General features: G+C 41.8%; 2 protein-coding genes across 5 annotated transcripts in view; one reads left to right on the forward strand and one right to left on the reverse strand.

The window, feature by feature from the left end:
• The window catches only part of LOC106573469 (RNA polymerase II elongation factor ELL2), a 48,323-nt gene extending 45,700 nt beyond the window's left edge, over nucleotides 1–2,623 (reverse strand). Inside the window, exon 1 of the mRNA XM_014148550.2 lies at nucleotides 2,459–2,623. Coding sequence (XP_014004025.2) covers nucleotides 2,459–2,596 — 138 coding nt within the window. The 5' untranslated portion in view covers nucleotides 2,597–2,623. The remainder of the gene's footprint in view (nucleotides 1–2,458) is intronic.
• The window catches only part of LOC106573474 (peptidyl-prolyl cis-trans isomerase FKBP8), a 56,046-nt gene continuing 33,669 nt past the window's right edge, over nucleotides 1,426–23,802 (forward strand). The window contains exons 1-5 of one of the 4 annotated variants that reach the window (XM_014148557.2): nucleotides 1,426–1,529; nucleotides 2,559–2,609; nucleotides 5,363–5,962; nucleotides 6,375–6,544; nucleotides 6,903–6,991. In XM_014148557.2, coding sequence (XP_014004032.1) covers nucleotides 5,503–5,962; nucleotides 6,375–6,544; nucleotides 6,903–6,991 — 719 coding nt within the window. In that variant the 5' untranslated portion in view covers nucleotides 1,426–1,529; nucleotides 2,559–2,609; nucleotides 5,363–5,502. Of the gene's footprint in view, nucleotides 1,530–2,466; nucleotides 2,610–5,029; nucleotides 5,963–6,374; nucleotides 6,545–6,902; nucleotides 6,992–23,802 lie in introns of those variants that run through there. The other 3 variants (XM_045697128.1, XM_014148559.2, XM_045697130.1) reach the window with 3 other exon arrangements.

Consider the following 23,802-nt stretch of genomic DNA (forward strand, 5'->3'; position numbering starts at 1 on the left):
ACTCCTGTGTTCCAATGGTATGTTGTGTTAGCTAATCCAAGTGTATCATTTAAAAAAAGGCTAATTGATCATTAGAAAACGCTTTTGCAATTATGTTAGCACAGCTGAAAACTGTTGTTCTTATTAAAGAAGCAATAAAACTGGCCTTCTTTAAACTAGTTGAGTATCTGGAGCATCAGCATTTGTGGGTTCGATTACAGGCTCAAAATGGCCAGAAACAAAGCATTTTCATCTGAAACTTGTCAGTCCATTCTTGTTCTGAGAAATGAAGGCTATTCCATGCGAGAAATTGCCAAGAAACTGAAGATCTCGTACAACGCTGTGTACTCCTCCCTTCACAGAACAGCGCAAACTCAAAAATGTGGCTGTTCACGGATGAGTCCTGGTTTCAATTGTACCGGGCAGATGGCAGACAGCGTAGCGTGTATGGCGTCATGTGGGTGAGCGGTTTGCTGATGTCAACGTTGTGAACAGTCAATTGACTGAGTGCCCCATGGTGGCGGTGTGGTTATTATATGGGCAGGTATAAGCTGCGGACAATGAACACAATTGCATTTTATCGATGGCAATTCGAATGCAGAGATATACCCTGACGATATCCTGAGGCCCATTGCCATGGCCGCCATCACCTCATGTTTCAGCATGATAATGCACGGCCCCATGTCGCAAGGATCTGTACAAAATTCCTGGAAGCTGAAAATGTCCCAGTTCTTCCATGGCCTGTATACTCACATTACATGTCCCCCATTAAGCACTTTTGGGATGCTCTGGATCGATGTGTATGACAGCGTGTTCCAGTTCCCGCTAGCAACTTTACACAGCCATTGAAGATGAGCGGAACATTCTACAGGCCACAATCAACAGCCTGATCAACTTTATGCTGAGGAAATGTGTCGCGCTGCATGAGACAAATGGTGGTCACACCAGATACTGACTGGTTTCCTAATCCACGCCCCTACCTTTTTTTAAAGCTATCCTGTGACCAACAGATGCATATCTGTATTCCCAATTACTTGATTTCAATTGACTGATTTCCTTATATGAACTGTAAATCTTTGAAATTGTTGCATGATGCGTTTATATTTTTGTTCTGTGTAAGTGCACGCACATGACACTTTGGCAAAAAAGATGCTTTATATCGGAGTTGCGCCTGTTGTTCACACGAGTATCTGCACTCTCATTGTCTAGAATGGTCCCACCGTATCTTGTCTCCTTCCGCCTGCCTTAGATCTTTAAGGACATGTATTTTCATTGTTAGAGGGACTATCTTTTCAATATAATAGAAACTCTTTGGCCGTGGGCTTTGAACAGAGCACTTGGCTCAATCACGCCTGAGAGGCAGCCCAGTTCCAAAACAACTGCAATCACCTTTCACCCGGTGTAAACTCCTCCCATCACCGTTACCGGGGCCAAATAATCGAATCCCCTCACTGCACAAAAGCACAGCAACAAAACTGCCCTGCCACCACCACCCAATAGCAACAAGAGACTCCAGGGTTGGGGTGACAAGTTTTCATGTCCTAAATAAGGTATTTATTTCTCACCAAATACACCACGTTTAGAATAGATATCCTTTGGAAATTTGAGTAATTTAGAAACGCGTATACATTATCCATGTCACATAGGCATATTGCTATTAGGCTAGGCCTACACATTATTCTAAATGACAAACTGCAACATGTTATCAGAAATCATAACAGGTCATGTAGGCTGTTACTTTTGAAAGTAACACCATTGCTGGATAGATTAAAGCCTACTTTCGATGGCCTACATTTATGCTACATTCAAGCTAAGAATTAAAATGTTAATTATTGTTATATTTAGTGCCTAAATATGGTGGCTATGTCGCCATGATCTGTCTCAGACTATCCTAATGTTAAAAAGTAGACTACAAAAGTTATGAAACGACAATGTAGCTAGGCGCTTTATTCCAACATATCACGATCATTTAAAATACCTGCATTAATTGTTAGTTTCTCAATTACGAATAGATAGCCCAAACATGTAGTCTGTCTGAAGGCATATAAAATATGTTTACTTTAAAAAAAAAACAATGGATCACATACATACGCTAATATTCTACACAACAAACATGCATCACACAAATTACATTTCTCATTCCTTTTAGCGAAATCGGTGGCATTTTCCAAGCAATTTTAAAACAACCTCAAATTGTCTATTGAATGCTATGGCATTATTTCTATGAAGTCCCATATAATCAAGCAACCATAGCCTACTAAAACGGCAAGCTTTCCCCATCAACCAATAAACCTTACACCTATACAGTGCAAGCACAAGGAAGTGTACAATCACCACATAGGCTACTGTGTCGCTGACACTTTCTGAACTTTTTACCCCAGTGGTCTACCTCTTTTCATTGAGATTAGACGAGTCGGAGGAGTATCCAATCAAACAAACACCTGCGCGAGAGTAAATAAAGAATTGTCTCGGACTTTACCTTAAGATTCTGATAGGCTTCAAGCGTTCGAATGGCGGTATCGGTTAGCTTGACGTGAAATAGAGTTTTATTTTGAGCTTTCTTGTTGATTTTTGCACAGGAGAGCCCATACCGATGCTCCTGTCTCAGCGCTGCCATGACTTCAACTGGGGTAAATTGGCGACATTCTCATTGAAACGTCACTTGGACCTAGGAGGAGTTAACATTGCCTGCGTTGCCGTGATCACGTCACACACACACACACACACACACACACACACACACACACACACACACACACACACACACACACACACACACACACACACACACACACACACACACGAATTGTTAATTTGCATGTCTTTGAATGTCTTTGTTTTGATATTATAATAACAATGTCATACACCATGTTTGCATAATAATCCATTTGTTTTTTTCTACTAAATGAGGGAAAAACATATTGAAGAATTGCTTGTGACAGAATTTGTTTTTGTTATGCTTCTATTGTAAATAATAATGAATAGTAATAATAATCATTGTTATTACTATATTGCATAAAGTGAAATATATCATCTAATCTCCTTTTTGTGTAGCCTAACACAGATAACTATGTTTATAACCAAGGTTCTAATTCATTCTACAGCCCTGAAGTCATAATAAATAAAAACATTATCATATATTTTTTTCAACTACATAAATAGCCTATAGTCCGTTGATCAGCTGGACCAATCCCCTGCTCCTATGTCCGTGAAACGGACAGTGATGAAAAACTATGAAATTTGGTTTATTAAAGGTGTAATCGCTAACAGACAAGATGCTTGGGCAGTGGTTAAGGAGCTCTATCACAGCACTAATGGAGTCTTTTTACTTGTCATATGGCCATTTGAGGTTCTCTATGACTATCTGAACCAGACTATCAACAACACATGCATCACAGCAAATGTACAGTACATAGCCTAGTGCAGTATGTTGTCTTTTGGAAATAATGTGAGAGGAGATAATGAATTCAGACCCCAGAGATTATCACTGTGAATGTTCTTGTCGGTTGTAGCTACTATGTGGGACAATATACCTCAGGAGATTTAACAACCCAAATCCAAACTCTCAAGTGATGGTATTATGGAATTGTAGAATGCAAGTGTGGCTCTTGCCCAGCTGTGTATTAGTCTAATAAGGGTCTTTTCAGTAAATGGCTCTAAGCTGTTTTGCAGTGCTACAGTATTAAGGGGGTTGGGGATAAAACAGAGGGGGACCATCAAACCATATGTAGGTGCAATTAGAAAGCCTTGTTCATGTTGCGTTTCCACACAAACAAAAATACATAATACGCACAAATCATTTTTGATTCATACAGCAAAAAGTAGATACTTTGCATTGGGATTTACCTTCTTTAGTGCATTTCATTTAAATCAGAAAATAATTTCCCCATTGGATGCAAATTAATTAATCTAACATTTTTAGATTTTCTATGCAGATAATATGCATCATTCTTAAATCAGTCTATACATAATTGATAAACAAGACAAGTGTAATCCTGTCTATCTCAATACCCATTTCAGGTAAATAACCATAGCATTCACTGCAATGCTCATTTTCCCTTTAGTCAAGTGGACAAGTGATATTTAGTTTAGGTATGACAGTATTTTTGGTTCCCTTTTCCTGTTGCGACATGACTAGAAACAACAATGACACACACACACACACACACACACACACACACACACACACACACACACACACACACACACACACACACACACACACACACACACACACACACACACACACACACACACACACACACACACACACACACACACACACAAGAAAATGTAATAACTGTATAAAATGAATGCAAGATCTCAGTTCATTTATCCTTCTTAAGATAACAAAGACTTTATATTATGTTGACACAGTGCCAGTGGATACCTGACAGACACTCCAAATCATGAAGGCAAAAAACATTATCTTTGTGTCACTGTTTAAAAACCAAAGCTGTTTTCATTTAAATTGTGAGTGCATTTTGAATTGAGGGATGGTTTATGATTACATGGGTTGTGGCCGTATATACTGATCTTGGTTGAATTTGCAATTCAATGAGTTATTAAGCTAATACACTCTATGAGACACAGTGTGTAGTCATTATAGTACTGAGGCCTGTCTTGTCTTCAAAGTGTTGCTTACTGGCTCCTGTTCCACAGAAAGTATGTGGTAAACCTAGAAAAACCTGTTCTGTTTTCAGAAATGTATTACCCTCAGATCAAATCATATCATATCTAGTTTGTGCCACACAAATGTTGCTCTGATTGTTTTCCCCCTCAAATGTATAAAATGATTAAAGGTGTGAAAGAAAGTGCATACATTGTTGATTATTAGTATAGAAAGGGAAATCCACTCAACTCAATCTAGCACTCAATGTCTCACACAGGTCATCAGGGCCATCCTAGGAACCTTGGGTCCCTCTCTTAACACTTGACTACTTAGAAAGGGAAAATAAGATCTCGCACCACAGATCTCAGCAGTCCCTGAGATCTTATTGGTGGAAAGCATTCATGGAAACTGCATTATGGGGCAGCGCGATGAAGTCATTAAGAAGCTTACAGACGTTCTGCCAGATTAGATTTTGCTCTCCTAATCCTACAGATTACAGTCGCGCAAGCCTGCTGACCGAGTGTGCTTCGTTGTGTTGTACAATTTCTTTGCATTGATAATTTCTTGTTGCTCCTAACTCTCTGGAATATGTAGGCTAACAAGGAGTAGCAGGATTGAGAGGAGGTTAAGGTGAGACTGTGTATAGCTCTAGTTGATATGACAAAGCGCTGGTAAAAACTATTGATGCAACCGGGATTCAGTCTAGTTATGGATGTTTTAAAATTGGATTTAACAGTTTATGTGAATGTTTGGTTTTCATAAAAACTACAGACTGTCTCTAATGGATGAAGGCACATCTCAGCTGTAACTAGACCGAGCAACTGCTTCCACGCTACAGAACCAACCAGCCAGGCAGGCAGTGTGGGGAGAGATAGGTGGAGAAGGATCATCTCTTCGGGAGGCTTTCACAGATGGTGTCCCTTGCTCCCTGTAGTGAGATGGAGACAGAGCCCTGCCCTGGAGAGCAAGAGAAGCGGATGGTGGAGCCCAATGAGCCAGTGTTGAAGAAGGCCTACACAGGCCCTGGTGACAATGAAAGTCAGAAGGAGAAGGAACTGTCCCTTGGGCTTCAGCAGGAAGACAAGGAACCCCATGGGGAGGGAGACCCCAGGATAGACAGCCAGGGTGGAGGGAAGGAGGGCACTACGTTAAACCCACTCCCTATGTCTGAGATGACAGAGATCCCCTGTGTGGTAGAGAGGAAGCTGAAGACCCCCAATTTTGCGAAGACAGTGCGGTTCAGTGAGACAGAGTCTGTGGAGGACAGAGAGAACTCGGAGGAGGTTCTCTTCCCAGACCATGAGATAGTGCAGTGGACCTCCTCCAGCTTCGAGGAGCTGTTCCTGGCTGAGGACTGGGAGGACATCACAGGTATGATACTCATTCAATACTGTCACGTCAAAGTTTTTAGGAATTATGAAATATTGAAATGGTTGTTGAAGCAATATTGCCCTCATGGTAAATGTTTTGTTCTATTGTTTGTCAATTGTTGAGGCACTGCCTGTAATTTGCTTGCCAACAAATTCTACAGACATTGGAAGTTACGTGGAGTATTCTCTATGTAATTCATTTAATTCTATTTAGTCAAATTCTATTCTATTTAGTCAAACACCGGCATGTAACGGCTTCTGAAACGGTATTACACAACATTTAGGAAAGGGCATATAGTTGTTTTGTCTCCAAGTGTCTGTTGATCAACAACAAGCAGATTAACCCCCAGCCTCCTTCCTCCCTCTTTCTCTCCCCCTCTGTCTGTCCATCCCTCGCTCCCTCCTTTCCCCAGATGATCGGCTGTTGAGGAAGAAGGTGCTGGTGCCTGGCCCCAAGCAAGCTGAGCACCCAGCCTGGGGTCAGGAGGTCACAGTCAAAATGCAGGGAGTGCTGGAGGACAGGACTGTGGTGGAGAAGGACCCTAAACTGGTGTTCGTCATCGGAGAGGGAGATGTAAACCAGGTGGGCCCTACAGACATTCTGACTGACGACAGGACAGGTTCCAGCACACTGTCCTCCACCCTGTCACACACACCTGCACCTACTAAACTTAACACAGGGTTGGCTTGCTCCTTCAGAGAATGTACATGTGATATCTAAAGTATAGGTTGCAGTGTAGCCATAACATAACAGCATTGTAAGTTATGTATTGGTATTCTATGTGGCTATAAGGTTTCAATGTATGCCATCATAACACTAGACATTTGAGGTCAATGAATCAATCTTCATGAATAGATTTTCATAATTATTATCTAATGTGTGCAAATAAAGCATTAACAGTAAGAGAGCTGTGCATAATACAGTGCTGTTTGACACACAGGCCCTGGAGGAGTGTGCCATAGCCATGCAGCAGGACGAGATCGCATTACTGCTGGCAGATTCGCAGTACACCTATGGACTTCTGGGAAGGTAAACACCACTGGGGGAAAAACACATTCATGATCCACAGCACCACTGTAGAGCAAAGACACAATCACAACACAAAAAAACGAAACTATTTGGTTATATTAAACTTGATTCCTGCCCCTCCTCTGATCTATAAGTGTTATGGGGGTGAGGGTGTAAAAACCCCAAAGTAGATTTGGCCATCTATCCCCCCTCATTTAAAAAAGTTATTTGACATATATCATCACACTAAGGAACTGAGTCCTATTGTACCTGTTGATCAGAGGGGAGCCTGGCTGTCCCAAGTAGCCTGACTAATGAACCACAACCCGGAGCAGATGGCCCCCTCCAAACACCATTCACACATGGCTAGAGGCCTCTACACTCCCTCCCACCCTATGGTAGGACACCACTCAAATGACAGCCAATAGCTTGGATTTACAACCCATGCCCCATTAATGAGCCATTGCATGCATAGAATTTAACGCATTGACACCTGTGGTTCCGATACAATGATACTTCACATGCAATGTTTACTTCAACATGCTGCTGTAACGTGATCCTTACTCTGCAAATTACCACTTGATTTTCAAAATATTATTATCTTTTTTTTTTTAAAGCATTTCACCAGCCGTAAATTCAGATATTTGCCGTATGTCATGCTACCTTTTTCAAAAGTATACCATAATGTTGTTCATGCACAGGCATATAACTGTGTGTTTCTAACAGGTAAACAAAGCAGGATAAAGCTCATGAATAGAGTGTAATGTCACACAACATGTTTAATCTCCCACACAGATTACCAAATCATCCTGTTGATTAGGATCTTCCTCTGGATATGTACATTAAACCCAATGGAGCTAATCAAGATGTGACAATATTTTTGGACAAAACAGCATGAAGATAATGCAGCTGTCCTATATGCAAAGAGTTATCCGTTGCACTCTATTTGCATTTTATAGTTTACATCCCAAAATATAGCGGTTTCAGAGGATCCAGGGGCAAGGGTGTCCTCCGACTGTGGCATGTGTCTGTGTGGTCTTTTATTTCTTGCCAGAGCCTGATGCAGTGTGATGAGCGTGCAGTGCACGTCTTGGCCTCTATGTGTGGTCCTATTCTATGTGTGAGGTCTTGTTAGTATTGAGTTTGTGGAGCTCTAGAAAGTAGTTGTTCAATTCTGTTTTAGCAGAGAGAGGGGTGAAAGGAAGGTGATCCTCTGAGGAAAATCTCTACCTCTGTCTGTTCCTGAGGTGAGTCCCCTGGTCTGTTCCTGAGGTGAGTCACCTGGTCTGCGTGTAGACAGAGAGAGCTAGAGAGGCCAGGCAAGCAGGCAGGCAGGAGCTCAGTTAATGATTGTTTTGCTGCATCTGGTTAAGGCTGTGTACTGTGGAGTCAAATTTAGCCCTTCCCCAGAGGTAGTTCTCCTGGGCACCGTGCCAGCTCCTAAAAGGGTGGTGACAAAGCTGTTTAAGTAACTTCTCCCTGCTGTGATGTCCAACAATGAAAGACAGCTAGTGATGTCTCAGAGAGACTTCCTAAAGTAAAATATTTCAAAAGGAGTGACATAAATTAAAAAAGGTGCTGTCGTACGGTTCTTTTTATACCATGATGTGATTCAAAGACAGTAATACCACTAATATTTTAAGTTGGAAAAACAACAGCTTTTTTTTAAATAGCATGCAAATAATGTCATTACCCTCTCCCCATCCTCTAATGGATGCATTGATTGAAACTGTCGGTCGCCTGTTGCAGACAGCGGCACTGTCTCTGCTGAGAGCACTTCACAGCTATTTGTCTAAACATTTTGCTGACACGCTGATTCGCTGGTAGGGATGCACCATGGCGTGTTGTGGGTGTGCTGCTGCATGCTGCATCTGATCCTAAAATACTTGGTCTGTTAGGATTATTTGACTGATGATGTTACAGTATGTTCGTATATGGCCAATGAAACCCCTGGAACGGTCTCCATGAGCAACAATTTACCTGATTTGATATGTCAGACAGGCTGGTGAAAGGTTTATGGGATAAATCAAGTGTAAAGCACACTGACGTTTGTGTTGCCAGGAATGAGCCATGGAACAAGGCAATAAAGAAGTGACTCCATCATCATAGCCATCTCTGACACACGTAACATACGCCAAAAGCATCCAAGAATTTCCAGGGAGATACAGACTGGACTTTGTCATTCACCACATCCTAATCATAAACCCATGGAGAGCAACATCTGTGGATCTGTGCTCAGGGCCAAGACCAACACAGTGGGAAAGTCCTGGGGGGGGCAACACCCCCTCAGCTCCTCATAGATCCAAAGTCAACAACATAAAACATGTGCACTGACAGCTGTTGTGATGTGCAAGGGTTATGCAGGATAAATGTAGTCTTTGCAAATATTAGGATGGTTTATACAATTCATTTGGGGTCCTGCCTGACTACTTGACACCGATGTTATTTGACATCTGTACAAAACACTATGAATTCCTAACTTTAATATAACTTTTGTACTAGAAAAAGGGTTACACTGTGTCAGGATTGCGAGCGGAAGTTGTTTGAGAAAGTCCTATTCAACAGAACCTTATGTCCCAGCAGGGATGGGGTGACTCTAGTATCATTTTTGGCAGATATTTGTTTTCTTGGCAGAGATGAAAGCAATGTTAATGATGCATGTTAGACAGAGCGGTATTTATTTTCTAGGATATTGGGACATGTCAAACATTATAATAATTAAACACACCTCAGAGGGCTTGGTCGAGTCAAACCAAAGTCTGATTTAAGGCGCTGTATAATAGCCAAAGGGTGTTGAATTCTATCCGTTTCAATTCAAATAACTTGTATTTCCTGACAACATAGCAGCATAGAACACAAAAACAAGCAATCTATGCAACCACGGACTATATACACTGAATGTAGAAAACATTATGGACATCAATCCATGACATAGACTGACTAGGTGAATCCAGGTGATGTCACTTGTTAAATCCAAAACATTATTAGGAAGGTGTTCTTAATATTTTGTACACTGTGTATTTACAAATAAGAATAAGAACTTAAAAAGTTCAGGAGTCTGATGGATGTTGGCACAAAACTAGAAGCTGCCCTCTTAAACTTGTATGCCAGAGATATACTTCTGCAACTGGAGGGTAGGGGGCTATACTGGTCATGGAGTGTGTGCGTAATATTCAAGGCTATTTGTTCCCCCTTCTTCCTCACTCATTTGTTATAGATGTCACTGAGGGCTTCCTGGCTTTCTCCAATGACCTTCCTTCCCACTGATTTTTATAACCTTGTTCAATGGGTTCTGACTAGTGTTCCCTAGAGCAGGGATATTCAACCGGGGGTCCGTGGCAACCTAGGGGTCCGCAGAGGTACTTCAGGGGGTCTGGAAAAATATTATACACTACATGTCCTCTGTTGCAACACTCACAACTGAGTTCCAAACTACCTCTGCAAGCAATGTCAGCACAATAACTGTTCATCGAGAGCTTCATGAAATAGGTTTCCATGGCCGAGCAGCCGCGCACAAGTGTAAGATCATGCAAGGCGTCAGCTGGAGTGGTGTAAGCTCGCCTCCATTGGAGTAGTGGAAACGATTTCAATCTGGGTGTGGTAAATCTGGCAATCCGACGGACTAATCTGGGTTTGTCGGATGCGAGGAGAAAGCTCCCTGCCCCAATGCATAGTGCCAACTGTAAAGTTTGGTGGAGGAAGAATAATGGTCTGAGGCTGTTTTTCGTAGATCGGGCTAGGCCCCTTAGTTCCAGTGAAGTGAAATCTTAATGCTATAGCATACAATGACATTCTAGACAATTATGTGCCACCAACTTTGTGGCAACAGTTTGGGGAAGGCCCTTTCCTGTTTCAGCATGACAATTCCCCTGTGCACAAAGCGAGGTCCATACAGAAATGTTTTGTCAAGATCGATGTGGAAGAACTTGACTGACCTACACAGAGCCCTGACCTCAACCCCATCAAACACTTTTGGGATGAATTGGAACGCCAACTGCGAGCCAGGCCTAATCGCCCAACATCAGTGCTCAACCTCACTAATGCTCTTGTGGTTGGTTGAATGGAATCAAGTCCCAGCAGCAATGTTCCAACATCTAGTGGAAAGCCTTCCCATAACAGTGGAGGCTGTTATAGCAGCAAAGGGGGGACCAACTCCATATTAATGCCCACGATTTTGGAATGAGATGTTCGATGAGCAGGTTTCTATATACTTTTGGCTATGTATTGTATATGTACAGTACCAGTCAAAAGTTTGGAACCACCTACTCATGCAAGAGTTTTTCTGTATTTTTACTATTTTCTACATTGTTGAATAATAGTGAAGACATAAAAACTATGAAATAACTTAAGGAAAAGTGTTAAACAAATCAAAATCTATTTTATATTTGAGATTCTTCAAAGTAGCCACATTTTGCCTTAACAGCTTTGCACACGTTTGGTATTCTCTCACCCAGCTTCATGAGGTAGTCACCTGGAATTAATTTCAATTAACAGGTGTGCCTTGTTAAAAGTGAATTTAAGGAATTTCTTTCCTTTTTAATGCATTTGAGCCAATCAGTTGTGTTGTGACAAGGTATGGTTGGTATACAAAAGATAGCCCTATTTGGTAAAAGACCAAGTCCATATTATGGTAAGAACAACTCAAATAAGCAAAGAGAAACGACAGTCCATCATTACTTTAAGACATGAAGTTCAGTCAATCAGGAAAATTTCAAGAACTTGGAAAGTTTATTCAAGTGCAGTCGCAAAAACCATCAAGCACTATGATGAAACTGGCTCTCATGAGGACCGCCACAGGAAAGGAAGACCCAGAGTTACCTCTGCTGCAAAGGATACATTCATTAGAGTTATCGGTCTCAGGAATTGCAGCCCAAATAAATGCTTCACAGAGGTCAAGTAACAGACACATCTCAACATCATCTGTTCAGAGGGGACTGCATGAAATCAGGCCTTCATGGTCGAATTGCTGCAAAAAAAACATTAGTAAAAGGACACCAATAAGAAATAGAGACTTGCTTGAGCCAAGAACACGAGCAATGGACATCTGGAAATCTGTCTTTTGGTCTGATGAGTCCAAATTTGAGATTTCTGGTTCTCACCAGAGTGTCTTTGTGAGACCCGGAGAAGGTGGACGGATGATCTTCGCATGTGTGGTTTCCACTGTGAAGCATGGAGGAGGAGGTGGGATGGTGTAAGGGGTGGTTTGCTGGTGACACTGTCTGTGATTTATTTAGAATTCAAGGCACACTTAACCAGCATGGCTACCAAGGCATTCTGCAGCGATACACCATCCCATGTGGTTTGCGCTAAGTGGGGCTATTATTTGTTTTTCAACAGGACAATGACGCAATACACCTCCAGGCTGTGTAAAAGCTATTTGACCAAGAAGGGCAGTGATGAAGTGCTCCATCAGATGAGCTGTCCTCCAGAGTGAGGGAAAAACAGCCTACAAGTGCTCCGCATATGTGGGAACTCCTTCAAGACTGTTGGAAAAGCATTTCTCATGAAGCTGGTTGAGAGAATGCCAAGAGTGTGTAAAGCTGTCAAAGGCAAAGGGTGGCTACTTTGAAGAATATAAAATATAAAATATATTTTGATTTGTTTAACACTTTTTTGGTTACTACATGATTCCATATGTGTTATTTCATAGTGTTGATGTCTTCACTATTATTCTACAATGTAGAAAATACTAAAAATAAAGAAAAACCCTTGAATGAGTAGCTGTCCAAACTTTTGACTGGTACTGTATGTTTTTTTATTTCACCTTTATTTTACCAGGTAGGCAAGTTGAGAACAAGTTCTCATTTACAATTGCGACCTGGCCAAGATAAAGCAAGCAGTTTGACACATACAACAACACAGAGTTACACATGGAGTAAAACAAACATACAGTCAATAATATAGTAGAAAAATAAGTCTATATACAAAGTGAGCAAATGAGGTGAGATAAGGGAGGTAAAGGCAAAAAAAGGCCATGGTGGCAAAGTAAATACAATATAGCAAGTAAAACACTGGAATGGTAGATTTGTAGTGGAAGAAAGTGCAAAGTAGAAATAGAAATAATGGGGTGCAAAGGAGCTAAATAAATACATAAATACAGTAGGGGAAGAGGTAGTTGTTTGGGCTAAATTATAGATGGGCTATGTACAGGTGCAGTAATCTGTGAGCTGCTCTGACAGCTGGTGCTTAAAGCTAGTGAGGGAGATAAGTGTTTCCAGTTTCAGAGATTTTTGTAGTTCGTTCCAGTCATTGGCAGCAGAGAACTGGAAGGAGAGACGGACAAAGGAGGAATTGGCTTTGGGGGTGACCAGAGAGATATACCTGCTGGAGCGCGTGCTACAGATGGGTGCTGCTATGGTGACCAGTGAGCTGAGATAAGGGGGGACTTTACCTAGCAGGGTCTTGTAGATGACCTGGAGCCAGTGGGTTTGGCGATGAGTATGAAGCGAGGGCCAGCCAACGAGAGCGTACAGGTCGCAGTGGTGGGTAGTATATGGAGCTTTGGTGACAAAACGGATGGCACTGTGATAGACTGCATCCAGTTTATTGAGTAGGGTATTGGAGGCTATTTTGTAAATGACATCGCCGAAGTCGAGGATCGGTAGGATGGTCAGTTTTACGAGGGTATGTTTGACAGCATGAGTGAAGGATGCTTTGTTGCGAAATAGGAAGCCAATTCTAGATTTAACTTTGGATTGGAGATGTTTGATGTGAGTCCGGAAGGAGAGTTTACAGTCTAACCAGACACCTAGGTATTTGTAGTTGTCCACATATTCTAAGTCAGAACTGTCCAGAGTAGTGATGCTGGACGGGCGGGCAGGTGCAGGCAGCGATCGGTTGAAGAGCATGCATTTAGTTTTACTTGTATTTAAGAGCAGTTGGAGGCCACAGAAGGAGAGTTGTATGGCATTGAAGCTCGTCTGGAGGGTTGTTAACACAGTGTCCAAAGAAGGGCCAGAAGTATACAGAATGGTGTCGTCTGCGTAGAGGTGGATCAGAGACTCACCAGCAGCAAGAGCAACATCATTGATGTATACAGAGAAAAGAGTATATAAGTATCTAAAGTAGTAGTATATAAAATAAGGGAATCATTTTTGTAAAATGTTTTTGACTCACTAGCAACAACAGAATACATACATTTTAAATGACATACCTACTGTAGAAAAGAGGATAATATATTATTTCTAATATATTATTTCTAGCATCTGACATAGGCTTTGAAAAAGCACCCGTGAATAGGCTACCAGTGTGGTAAGTGCAGCTGGATGCTGGTAATCTTTCTTGACTTGGACATACATTTTTGCCAACACATGGCGAACCTTAGTTTAACCAGATAAACAGCTGCTCTTAGTGAAAATGTGTTTGGAGTTACCTTTCTAGCTAATAGGCTACGTTAGAGTTTTCTCTTCCAATTGTAATGTGGGGATGTCAAAATAATGAAATACTATCTACCAAATCTATTAATTTTAAAATGTTGATTACTTCTCCATGCCATTATCATTCACCTGATAAGACATGACAAGATATTTGTTTGTTTGTTGATAAAGTATGAGTCCCTGGGCGAAAAGAGGTTGAAGACCCCTGCCCTACAGCACCAAACCACCCCACAATATTAAACCATAGGATGGATTGTATAAAGCATTCATAAAATGCTTGGCGTATGGCTTGGTGTATATTAAACTTCTTAATTTACATAAAATGAACAGCCGTTGACATTTAGAGTGAATCTGTTCAGTGTTCGCTTTTTAACTCATGCAGAAGGAAGGATTACTACGTTCAAAACCTGAGACCCGCAAAGGAAAAGTGGATACATGGTTGAGGCTTCACAGGTGGCTATCATCATCAGAATTCTGCAAGGAGCAAAGCAAACTAGTTTGTCCCAAGAGATGAGGTGAGGAATATCTCCTGCATTGACCTCAGGGAGCCACTGGAGCATGGGGATGAAAACTGCACTGACCAGTAAGTTGGGGTGGCGCTGAAGCTTGTCTTAAGTTTGGTGGTGTTCATCTATAGGTTGAATGTTTACCTACCTTGAGGCATGGTTAAATAGCATTGATTGGTCAACTAGTTGTTTAAAGTGCCACCCACAGTAAGCATAATGGTTTGATAGTGTCTATTTGCTGAATCGTCTCGTTTGGAAGATAAGAAAATTATACATTTTGTTCAGTTTCTTTATTTACTCAGAAAACACAGATAATTTGCATACCACTCCAATTCGCATACCAGCCCAACAGATCCACACTGCCCTCACCCACCTGGACAAAAGGAATACCTATGTAAGAATGCTGTTCATTGATTACAGCTTAGCATTCAACATCATAGTCCCCTCCAAGCTCATCACCAAGGTCAGGACCCTGGGATTGAACACCTCCCTCTGCAACTGGATCCAGGACTTCCTGACGGGCCGCCCCCAGGTGGTGAGGGTAGGCAACAATACATCCGCCACGCTGACCGTCAACATGGGAGCCCCTCAGGGGTGTGTGTTTAGTCTCCTCCTGTACTCAGTGTTCATCCATGACTGCATGGCCTCGCACGACTCCAACACCAAGTTTGCTGGCGACGGGATGGTGACAGGACTGATCACAGCGACAATGAAGCAGCCTATAGGGAGAAGTTCAGAAACCTGGCAGTGTGGTGCCAGGACAACAACCTCCTCTCTCAATGTCAACAAGACAAAAGGAGCTGATCGTGGACAACAGGAAATGGAGGGGCGAGCAGTACAAGTGCACCAAATCTGGAACCAACAGGAACCTGCACAGCTTCTACCCCCAAGCCATAAGACTGCTAAACAAGACTGCTAAACAGCTAATCAGATGGCTACCAGACTACCTGCATTGACCCTTCTTTGCACTAACTCTATGCACACACACTCACATTCTGTACTTACACTAACACCCAAACACACACACACACGCTGATGCTACTGTCTATTATCTATCCTGTTGCCTAGTCACATTACCCCTACCTATATATACACATAGCTACCTCAATTATCTCGTAATCCTGCACATTGACTCGGTACTGGTACTCCCTGTATATAGCCATGTTATTTTGACACTTATTCACTGTGTATTTATTCCTCGTATCACTTCTGAGACACACCAACAACAGTGACATTCTTAGAAGAAAAGAGAGCATGCGGACAAAGTGAGCCACAAACCACCACCATGTGAGAGGGCATGAACTCTGGGTTGTGATGAATGACTTGTCTAATGAGTGAGGGTATCTGTGGGTGTTGCTATTCTCAATGAAAATGTAGAATTTCCAATTGTCATATGACACACACACACACACACACACACACACACACACACACACACACACACACACACACACACACACACACACACACACACACACTTTGTGTGAAAGTCTGTTTGCAACAGGGATATGAATCAACACATCCAGCCCTGGTGACTCCCATCCTTTCCCAAGCTTTGAGAAAGACCAGAACAACAAGAGAAAAGAACTGGCCACAGCTTGTTCTCTGGCATTAATAACAATAGACTCAGCCGTCCAATTGGGTATAGTCCCAAGATTTGAATGGTAGTAGTTTTTCAAATCCATAGCCACCAGTACAGCCAGTAATAGTCACATTTGGTAAAACATTAATTCACATGAAAACAACTTTTTACCTTTGGTACTTACACTGTAATACTAATTTGGTGCAGTCAAGAAGCAACGCTCTGAGTGTGTGTTTGTGCATGCATGTAAGTATTTGTGTGAATGCGCGCGTGTGTGTGTGTCTGTCTTATGCTCAACCCAGTGTCATTGTAAAATACTTCTGCTTTATGTTTGGAACACTGGTAAGAGGATATGTATTGGAATAGTGTACTACAGTAAATCTCTCACGGAAATGGTTTGCTTATAAACGTTCCTGCATGCGTGTGTGCATGTATGTGTGTGTGTGTCTGGCTGAAAGGCCCATTAGATTAAATGAGCTGTCTGCCGTGACGCATCATCCCAGAGATGCCTCATCCCAGAGATGCGTAAACAGGGCTGACCACAGAGGGGAACGTGTGATCGAGGAGAGGCTCTCTGAACCCAAGATAGAGTGTGACTCACTCCCCATCGTGACATCAACAACTACACTACCAGGGTCAAAATCAAGTTCTGACACCTCCCGAGCCACCATGGATGACTTAAAATAATAAACCAGTTTTACAAACAGAATTAAACATGTTCAGAAGGGTTTAGCAAACTAAACCATGGTCAATGGGGGCAATGACTAAAGACAGGAAGTAGGGTGGATCATTTTCTGCTGAAAATGCCCTTGTATGAGGTGACGTCATTCATTGACGGCCTAGAATTATTGTAGCATGATTTTTCGGGAAACCTGAAATTGAACTCTTGTGTGTATGTGCAGTCAAATATCTGAGAAGTTAGAATTTTAGGACTGTGTTTGTAGTTTTCCTGGCATACTAGCAGCAGGCAGACAAGAGGCCACACCCAGCTGTCGTGCAGCAGGAGCATGCTGTTTAGCGCAGACAATAACAACACACACACACAATATTATATCTGTACAGTCTTCAGGTCAGCAGCAAGACTCAAATTTAACAGGTTTAGTGAGGGGAATATAGAATATAAGTTTATCAGGAGCGCAACTTTGGTTTTAGAAGTGGGGGGATATATACACACACACACACACACACACACACACACACACACACACACACACACACACACACACACACACACACACACACACACACACACACACACACACACACACACACACACACACACACATACAGTTGAAGTCGGAAGTTTACATACACCTTAGCCAAATACATTTAAACTCAGTTTTTCACAATTCCTGACATTTAATCAGAGAAAAATTCCCTGTCTTATGTCAGTTAGGATCAACACTTTATTATAAGAATGTGAAATGTCAGAATAATAGTAGAGAATGATTTATTTCAGCTGTTATTTCTTTCATCACATTCCCAGTGGGTCAGAAATTTACATACACTCAATTAGTATTTGGTAGCATCACCTTTAAATGTTTCGGGTAGCCATCCACAAGCTTCCCATAATAAGTTGGGTGAATTTTGGCCCATTCCTCCTGACAGAGCTGGTGTAACTGAGTCAGGTTTGTAGGCCTCCTTGCTTGCACATGCTTTTTCAGTTCTGCCCACAAATCTTCTGTAGGGTTGAGGTCAGGGCTTTGTGATAGCCACTCCAATACCTTGACTTTGTTGTCCTTAAGCCATTTTGCAACAACTTTGGAAGTATGCTTGGGGTCATTGTCCTTTTGGAAGACCCATTTGCGACCAAGCTTTAACTTCCTGACTGATGTCTTGAGATGTTGCTTCAATATATTCACGTAATCCTCATGATTTCATCTATTTTGTGAAGTGCGCCAGTCCCTCCTGCAGCAAAGCACCCCCACAACATGATGCTGCCACCCCTGTTCTTCACGGTTGGGATGGTGTTCTTCGGCATTCAAGCCTCCCCCTTTTTCCTCCAAACCTAACGATGATCGTTATGGCCAAACAGTTCTATTTTTGTTTCATCAGGCCAGAGGACATTTCTCCAAAAGGTACGATCTTTGTCCCCATGTGCAGTTGCAAACCGTTGTCTGGCTTTTTTATGGTGGTTTTGGAGCAGTGGCTTCTTCCTTGCTGAGCGGCCTTTCAGGTTATGTCGATATAGGACTCATTTTACTGTGGATATGGATACTTTTGTATCTGTTTCCTCCAGCATCTTCACAAGGTCATTTGCTGTTGTTCTGGGATTGATTTTCACTTTTCGCACCAAAGTACGTTCATCTCTAGGAGACAGAACGCGTCTCCTTACTGAGCGGTATGACAGCTGCGTGGTCTCATGGTGTTTATACTTGCATACTATTGTTTGTACAGATGAACGTGGTACATTCAGGCATTTGAAAATTGCTCCCAAGGATGAACCAGACTTGTGGAGGTCTATAATTATTTTTCTGAGGTCTTGGCTGATTTCTTTTGATTTTCCCATGATGTCAAGCAAAGAGGCACTGCGTTTGAAGGTAGGCCTTGAAATACATCCACAGGTACACCTCCAATTGACTCAAATTATATCAATTAGCCTATCAGAAGCTTCTAAAGCCATGACATCATTTTCTGGAATTTTCCAAGTTGTTTAAAAGCACAGTCAACTTAGTGTATGTAAACTTCTGACCCACTGGAATTGTGATACAGTGAATTATAAGTGAAATAATCTGTCTGTAAACAATTGTTGGAATAATTACTTGTGTCATGCACAAAGTAGATGTCCTAACCGACTTGCCAAAACTATAGTTTGTTCACAAGAAATTTGTGGAGCGGTTGAAAAATGAGTTTTAATGACTCCAACCTCAGTGTATGTAAACTTCTGACTTCAACTGTATATATATAGATCTTTAATTTTTTATTTATTCGGATAAGCACTCCAAACTGCCTACCTGACCTCTTGGAGGCATTTGCACACCGTTGCCTCATTCTGTATCACATTCCAATGCTAAAACTTGGGGGGGACAAAAATGCAATTTCAAAATGTGGGGGGACATGTATCCCCGTCCCCAGTGAAAGTTGCGCCCCTGGTTTTTATACCCCTTTTACTTTTGTTTTAGTCAAGGCTAGTTGTTTGGTTGACCTGCATGCATTGCAACAACAAATGTCTGCTGTCAGGCTGTGTGTGACCTCTGCATGTGCTCGCTGGATGTTTATCTTTTAGAGTTCTTGCTAGCAGCAAACCCCACACTTATCGCTCCCATCGACACAGCCCACATTGTAATACGATACTGCCTTGGAACAGGTCAACTTCTGCTCTTTATTTTTGGAATCTGTGGTGAGAGAATATTTACTGGGATACTAAATCTCAGTGAGTGGAATCTCTCAAGGTAGTTTAGTTTCTGTGAGAAGAGTTTTCTAAGTTAGTGAGAATTCTAAGTTCAGCTATTTTGTACTTGACTGACCAAAAAGTATTCACTTGTGCCTGCATCAGACAACCGACACAGTTTAATTGTTGCTGTTAAAATGGCAACATGATATATTGATGGTTCTTTAGTTTAGACCATGCTTTTTCAGCCACGATGTTATGATATTAAGAGCTGGGGTCATTTTGAAAGTATGTCACATGAATCCTTCACAGTACCATTAAAATAATTGCTTGTTTCTCGTAATATAAACATGCTCTGCTATTAAGCTGTTTTACATTGTGAAAGTATAGTATTGTCTGGATGGGTGCCAGATCAAGGAGATAGACAGTCTGCTGCTCTCCTGCTGACCCACTGTTAAATAAACCCTCCCCTTTATCTTCACAGTTTAATAGCCAGTCCACAGTATCAAAACAAGCTGTTTGGACTGAAGCATAAAGAGAATATATATTTTTTTTCATCAGTTATTGAAAGCCCTTTTTAGTCCATTGTTAAACTCGCCTCAGCATGTTGGGTCTACACGGCCATGTGGCGGTGCATGATTGAGAGCGACGCATAGGAAACACGCGGAGGTGCACACGTGAGGTAGCACTCCACCTCTAATCAAGCCTAGCTACCTGCTCCTCCTCGCCTCTCTGTGCCATTCTCTCCTCAACGCATAGCCAATAAGGGAAGGAGATTACTGGTGCATGGCAGAGAATAGAGGAGCACATGAGGCACCAGGATCAAATCTGCCACATCCACAGGAACCTGATGTCCTCTCCAGGCACAGATGAATATGTGTCAGGACCCCAGACATTCTCCACTATGGTTGAGGCTGGGGGAGGTCTGGGCTCTGGGGGATACAAATAATGATTTGAAACTTGAGGGCGTTATATTTTTTTCCTCCCTGGTTTCTTTTGAACTGTTTTCTTAATCGCAAAATACACCTACTCTTGCACAAATGTTAAGAAAAGTGAGAGAGGTCCACACAGACTAGCTAGCCCCGAAGTGCTACACCATTTAGCACTTGAAAAGTAATTGCGATATTTGTCTGTGTTTTGATTAAGGCCAAGACACCTAAAGCGTGTAACGAGAGGACATGTATGCTCTGCCGTTCCTCTGTGTTCATAGCTGGTTTCCATCCACCTTGTTATTCTTTATACACAGTAAGTGTTTAACAGACTTCGTTTCTGGGACTCTTTCACTCCAGGGCCACCCTGCTTCTCTCCTAATTTGTGGTCCACCCATGTCAACTCTTATTATACTCTTACATATAATTTAAGGCATGGCTATCAACCCCCTCCCCAGAATGCTCCCTTCTCATAATCTGACCTGAGCTAGACTCTTTTGTGATAACAGACGTAGTTGCTGGGCAACTCATAAACACACCCACTACATGACTTTTCTCTTTGTAGCACCATTATAGTGGAAGCAGATGGGAAAGTGTGTGACCAGCTGTTGTTAGCAAGAGAGAGCGACACAGAAAAACATGCACACACACGCACATACACACAGTAGGAGCTCTGGGCAAGTCCTGGCAATCTGGTCTGTATTTTATAGCTATAGCATGTTGACTATGTCACACACTAGAGTCTATATGCAGACACAGTCAACATGCAGAGAATGACCCAGTGATGTGAGCTGTTTGTGTGTCTCTGGCAGTACAGTGTGAAGTGGGAGGCAGGGAGCCAGAGAGGCATACTCATGGCAGAGCAGCAAGTGCCATGGGGGGCCCCCCCTCCGTCAGTGAGGACGTGGAGTAGGGGTGACTCATCATGTGAGACGTCAGCACTTCGTCACCAGCCGTCTGCATCTGCAAAGCAGTCAATCACTGAAGCTCTGTGCTCAAACTAACAATATATCTTCAATGGGTTTTCTACCTCATATTAATTCATCACTAGCAGGCTCCATCTGATTTGTGTGATTATAACACTAAACCTATGTTTTTAGGATTAGTTCAGTAGGTCTTAATTATCACAACCAGAATTGTCTTTATAATAGTGATACAATAATTAGTATTCCAGTGTTGAACAGCGCAGGGCACAATATGTATGTTTGTATTCTGTAAAATGCCTGAGTCTATATGGTGAAGACGTATGATAATTATCTTTTGTATGCTCTGTTAAATGGCTACACATTTCTCCTAATTGCCTGTGAGGCTTTCTCTCTGATGAGTATAATCCAGTGCCATTGCCTCTGGTCAAGTAAAGTCAAGTCCTTTCTCCTCCTGTCTGACTGGTGCTCTGGGTCTCATCCCTCCTCATGGTGATGATCTGAGGGAATGAGGGAGAGAGTGTGAAGAACCATGCCAATGGCAGTGCTATATTAAGTGTCCAAGATGTGTAGACAGAGTTGCAAAGCTACCAGTAATTTACTGAAGTTACCAGAATCTTTAATAATTAACAGGTAATATATGGTAACTTTGGTAATCTATACTTGAATAACTTAAAAAATATATACATATTCATAAACAATGCCTTCAGAAAGAGCTCACACCCCTTGACTTTTTCCACATTTTGTGTTAAAATGTATTATTTTTTAACGGTCTACACAAAATACTCTAATGTTAAAGTGGAAGATTTTCTTTTAAAAAGATAAAAAATAAACTCTAATATACAGTATGTCACGATCTTCTCCTTCATCTGAAGATATCTCAAAGTCAGAGTCAGACCAAAATGCAAGCGGGATGTGGATACTCATCTTTTAATATAAAGAATACACGAAAAAACAATAAACACGAACGACTTCAGACAGGCCAACAGGCTATGCATACAAAAAGACTAGCAGTGTTAGCACAACAACCCACAAAAACCAGGTGACAAACACACTCCTAATATATGACTCCCAATCAGGAACAACGATAACCAGCTGTCCCTGATCGGGAGCCACACAGACCAACATAGAAACAGAAATACTAGACAAACACATACCCAGTACTTCTGCCACGTCCTGACCACAATACTAAACAACTACTCCCTCTGCTGGTCAGGACGTGACACAGTATCTTGATATAATAAGTATTAAACCCCCCAAGTCAATATACAAGTCCAAGCCAAAAGTTGACACACCTAAATCATTCAAGGTTTTTTCTTTATTTTACTATTTTCTACACTGTAGAATAATAGTGAAGACATCAAACCTCCTCCATGCTTCACGGTGGGAACCACACATGCGGAGATCTGTTCACCTACTCTGCATCTCACAAAGACACGGCGGTTGGAACCAAAAATCTGGATTCATCAGACCAACGGACAGATTTTCACCCTTCTAATATCCATTGGTTGTGTTTCCTGGCCCCAGCAAGTCTCTTGTTCTTATTGGTTTCCTTTCGTTATGGTTTCTTTGCAGGATTTTGACCATGATGGCCTGATTCACGCAGTCTACTCTGAAGAGTTGATGTTGAGATGTGTGTTACTTGAACTCTGAAGCATTTATTTGGGCTGCAATCTAAGGTGGAGGTAACTCAAACTTATCCTCTGCAGCAGAGGTAACTCTGGGTCTTCCTTTCCTGTGGCAGTCCTCATGAGAGCCAGTTTTATCATAGTGTTTAATGGTTTTTGCGAGTGCACTTGAAGAAACTTTCCAAGTTCTTTAACATTTTCCAGATTAAGACGTGAAGGTCAGTCAAAGTAATAATGGTCTGTCATTTCTGTTTGCTTATTTGAGCTGTTCTTGCCATAATATGGCAAATAGGGCTATCTTCTGTATACCACCCCTACCTTGTCACAACACAACTGAATGGCTGAAACGCATTAAGGAAAGAAATTCCACAAATGAACTTAAGGTACACCTGTTAATTGAAATGCATTCCAGGTGACTACCACATGAAGCTATTTAAGAGAATGCCAAGAGTGTGCAAAGCTGTCATCAAGGGAAAGGTGGCTACTTTGACACATTTTTTAAAACTGTTTTTTGGATACTACATGATTCGATGTGTTATTTCATAGAATAGTGAAGA

The sequence above is a fragment of the Salmo salar genome, chromosome ssa16 (assembly GCF_905237065.1).
Source record: "Salmo salar chromosome ssa16, Ssal_v3.1, whole genome shotgun sequence".
In the NCBI taxonomy this organism is placed as follows: domain Eukaryota; kingdom Metazoa; phylum Chordata; class Actinopteri; order Salmoniformes; family Salmonidae; genus Salmo; species Salmo salar.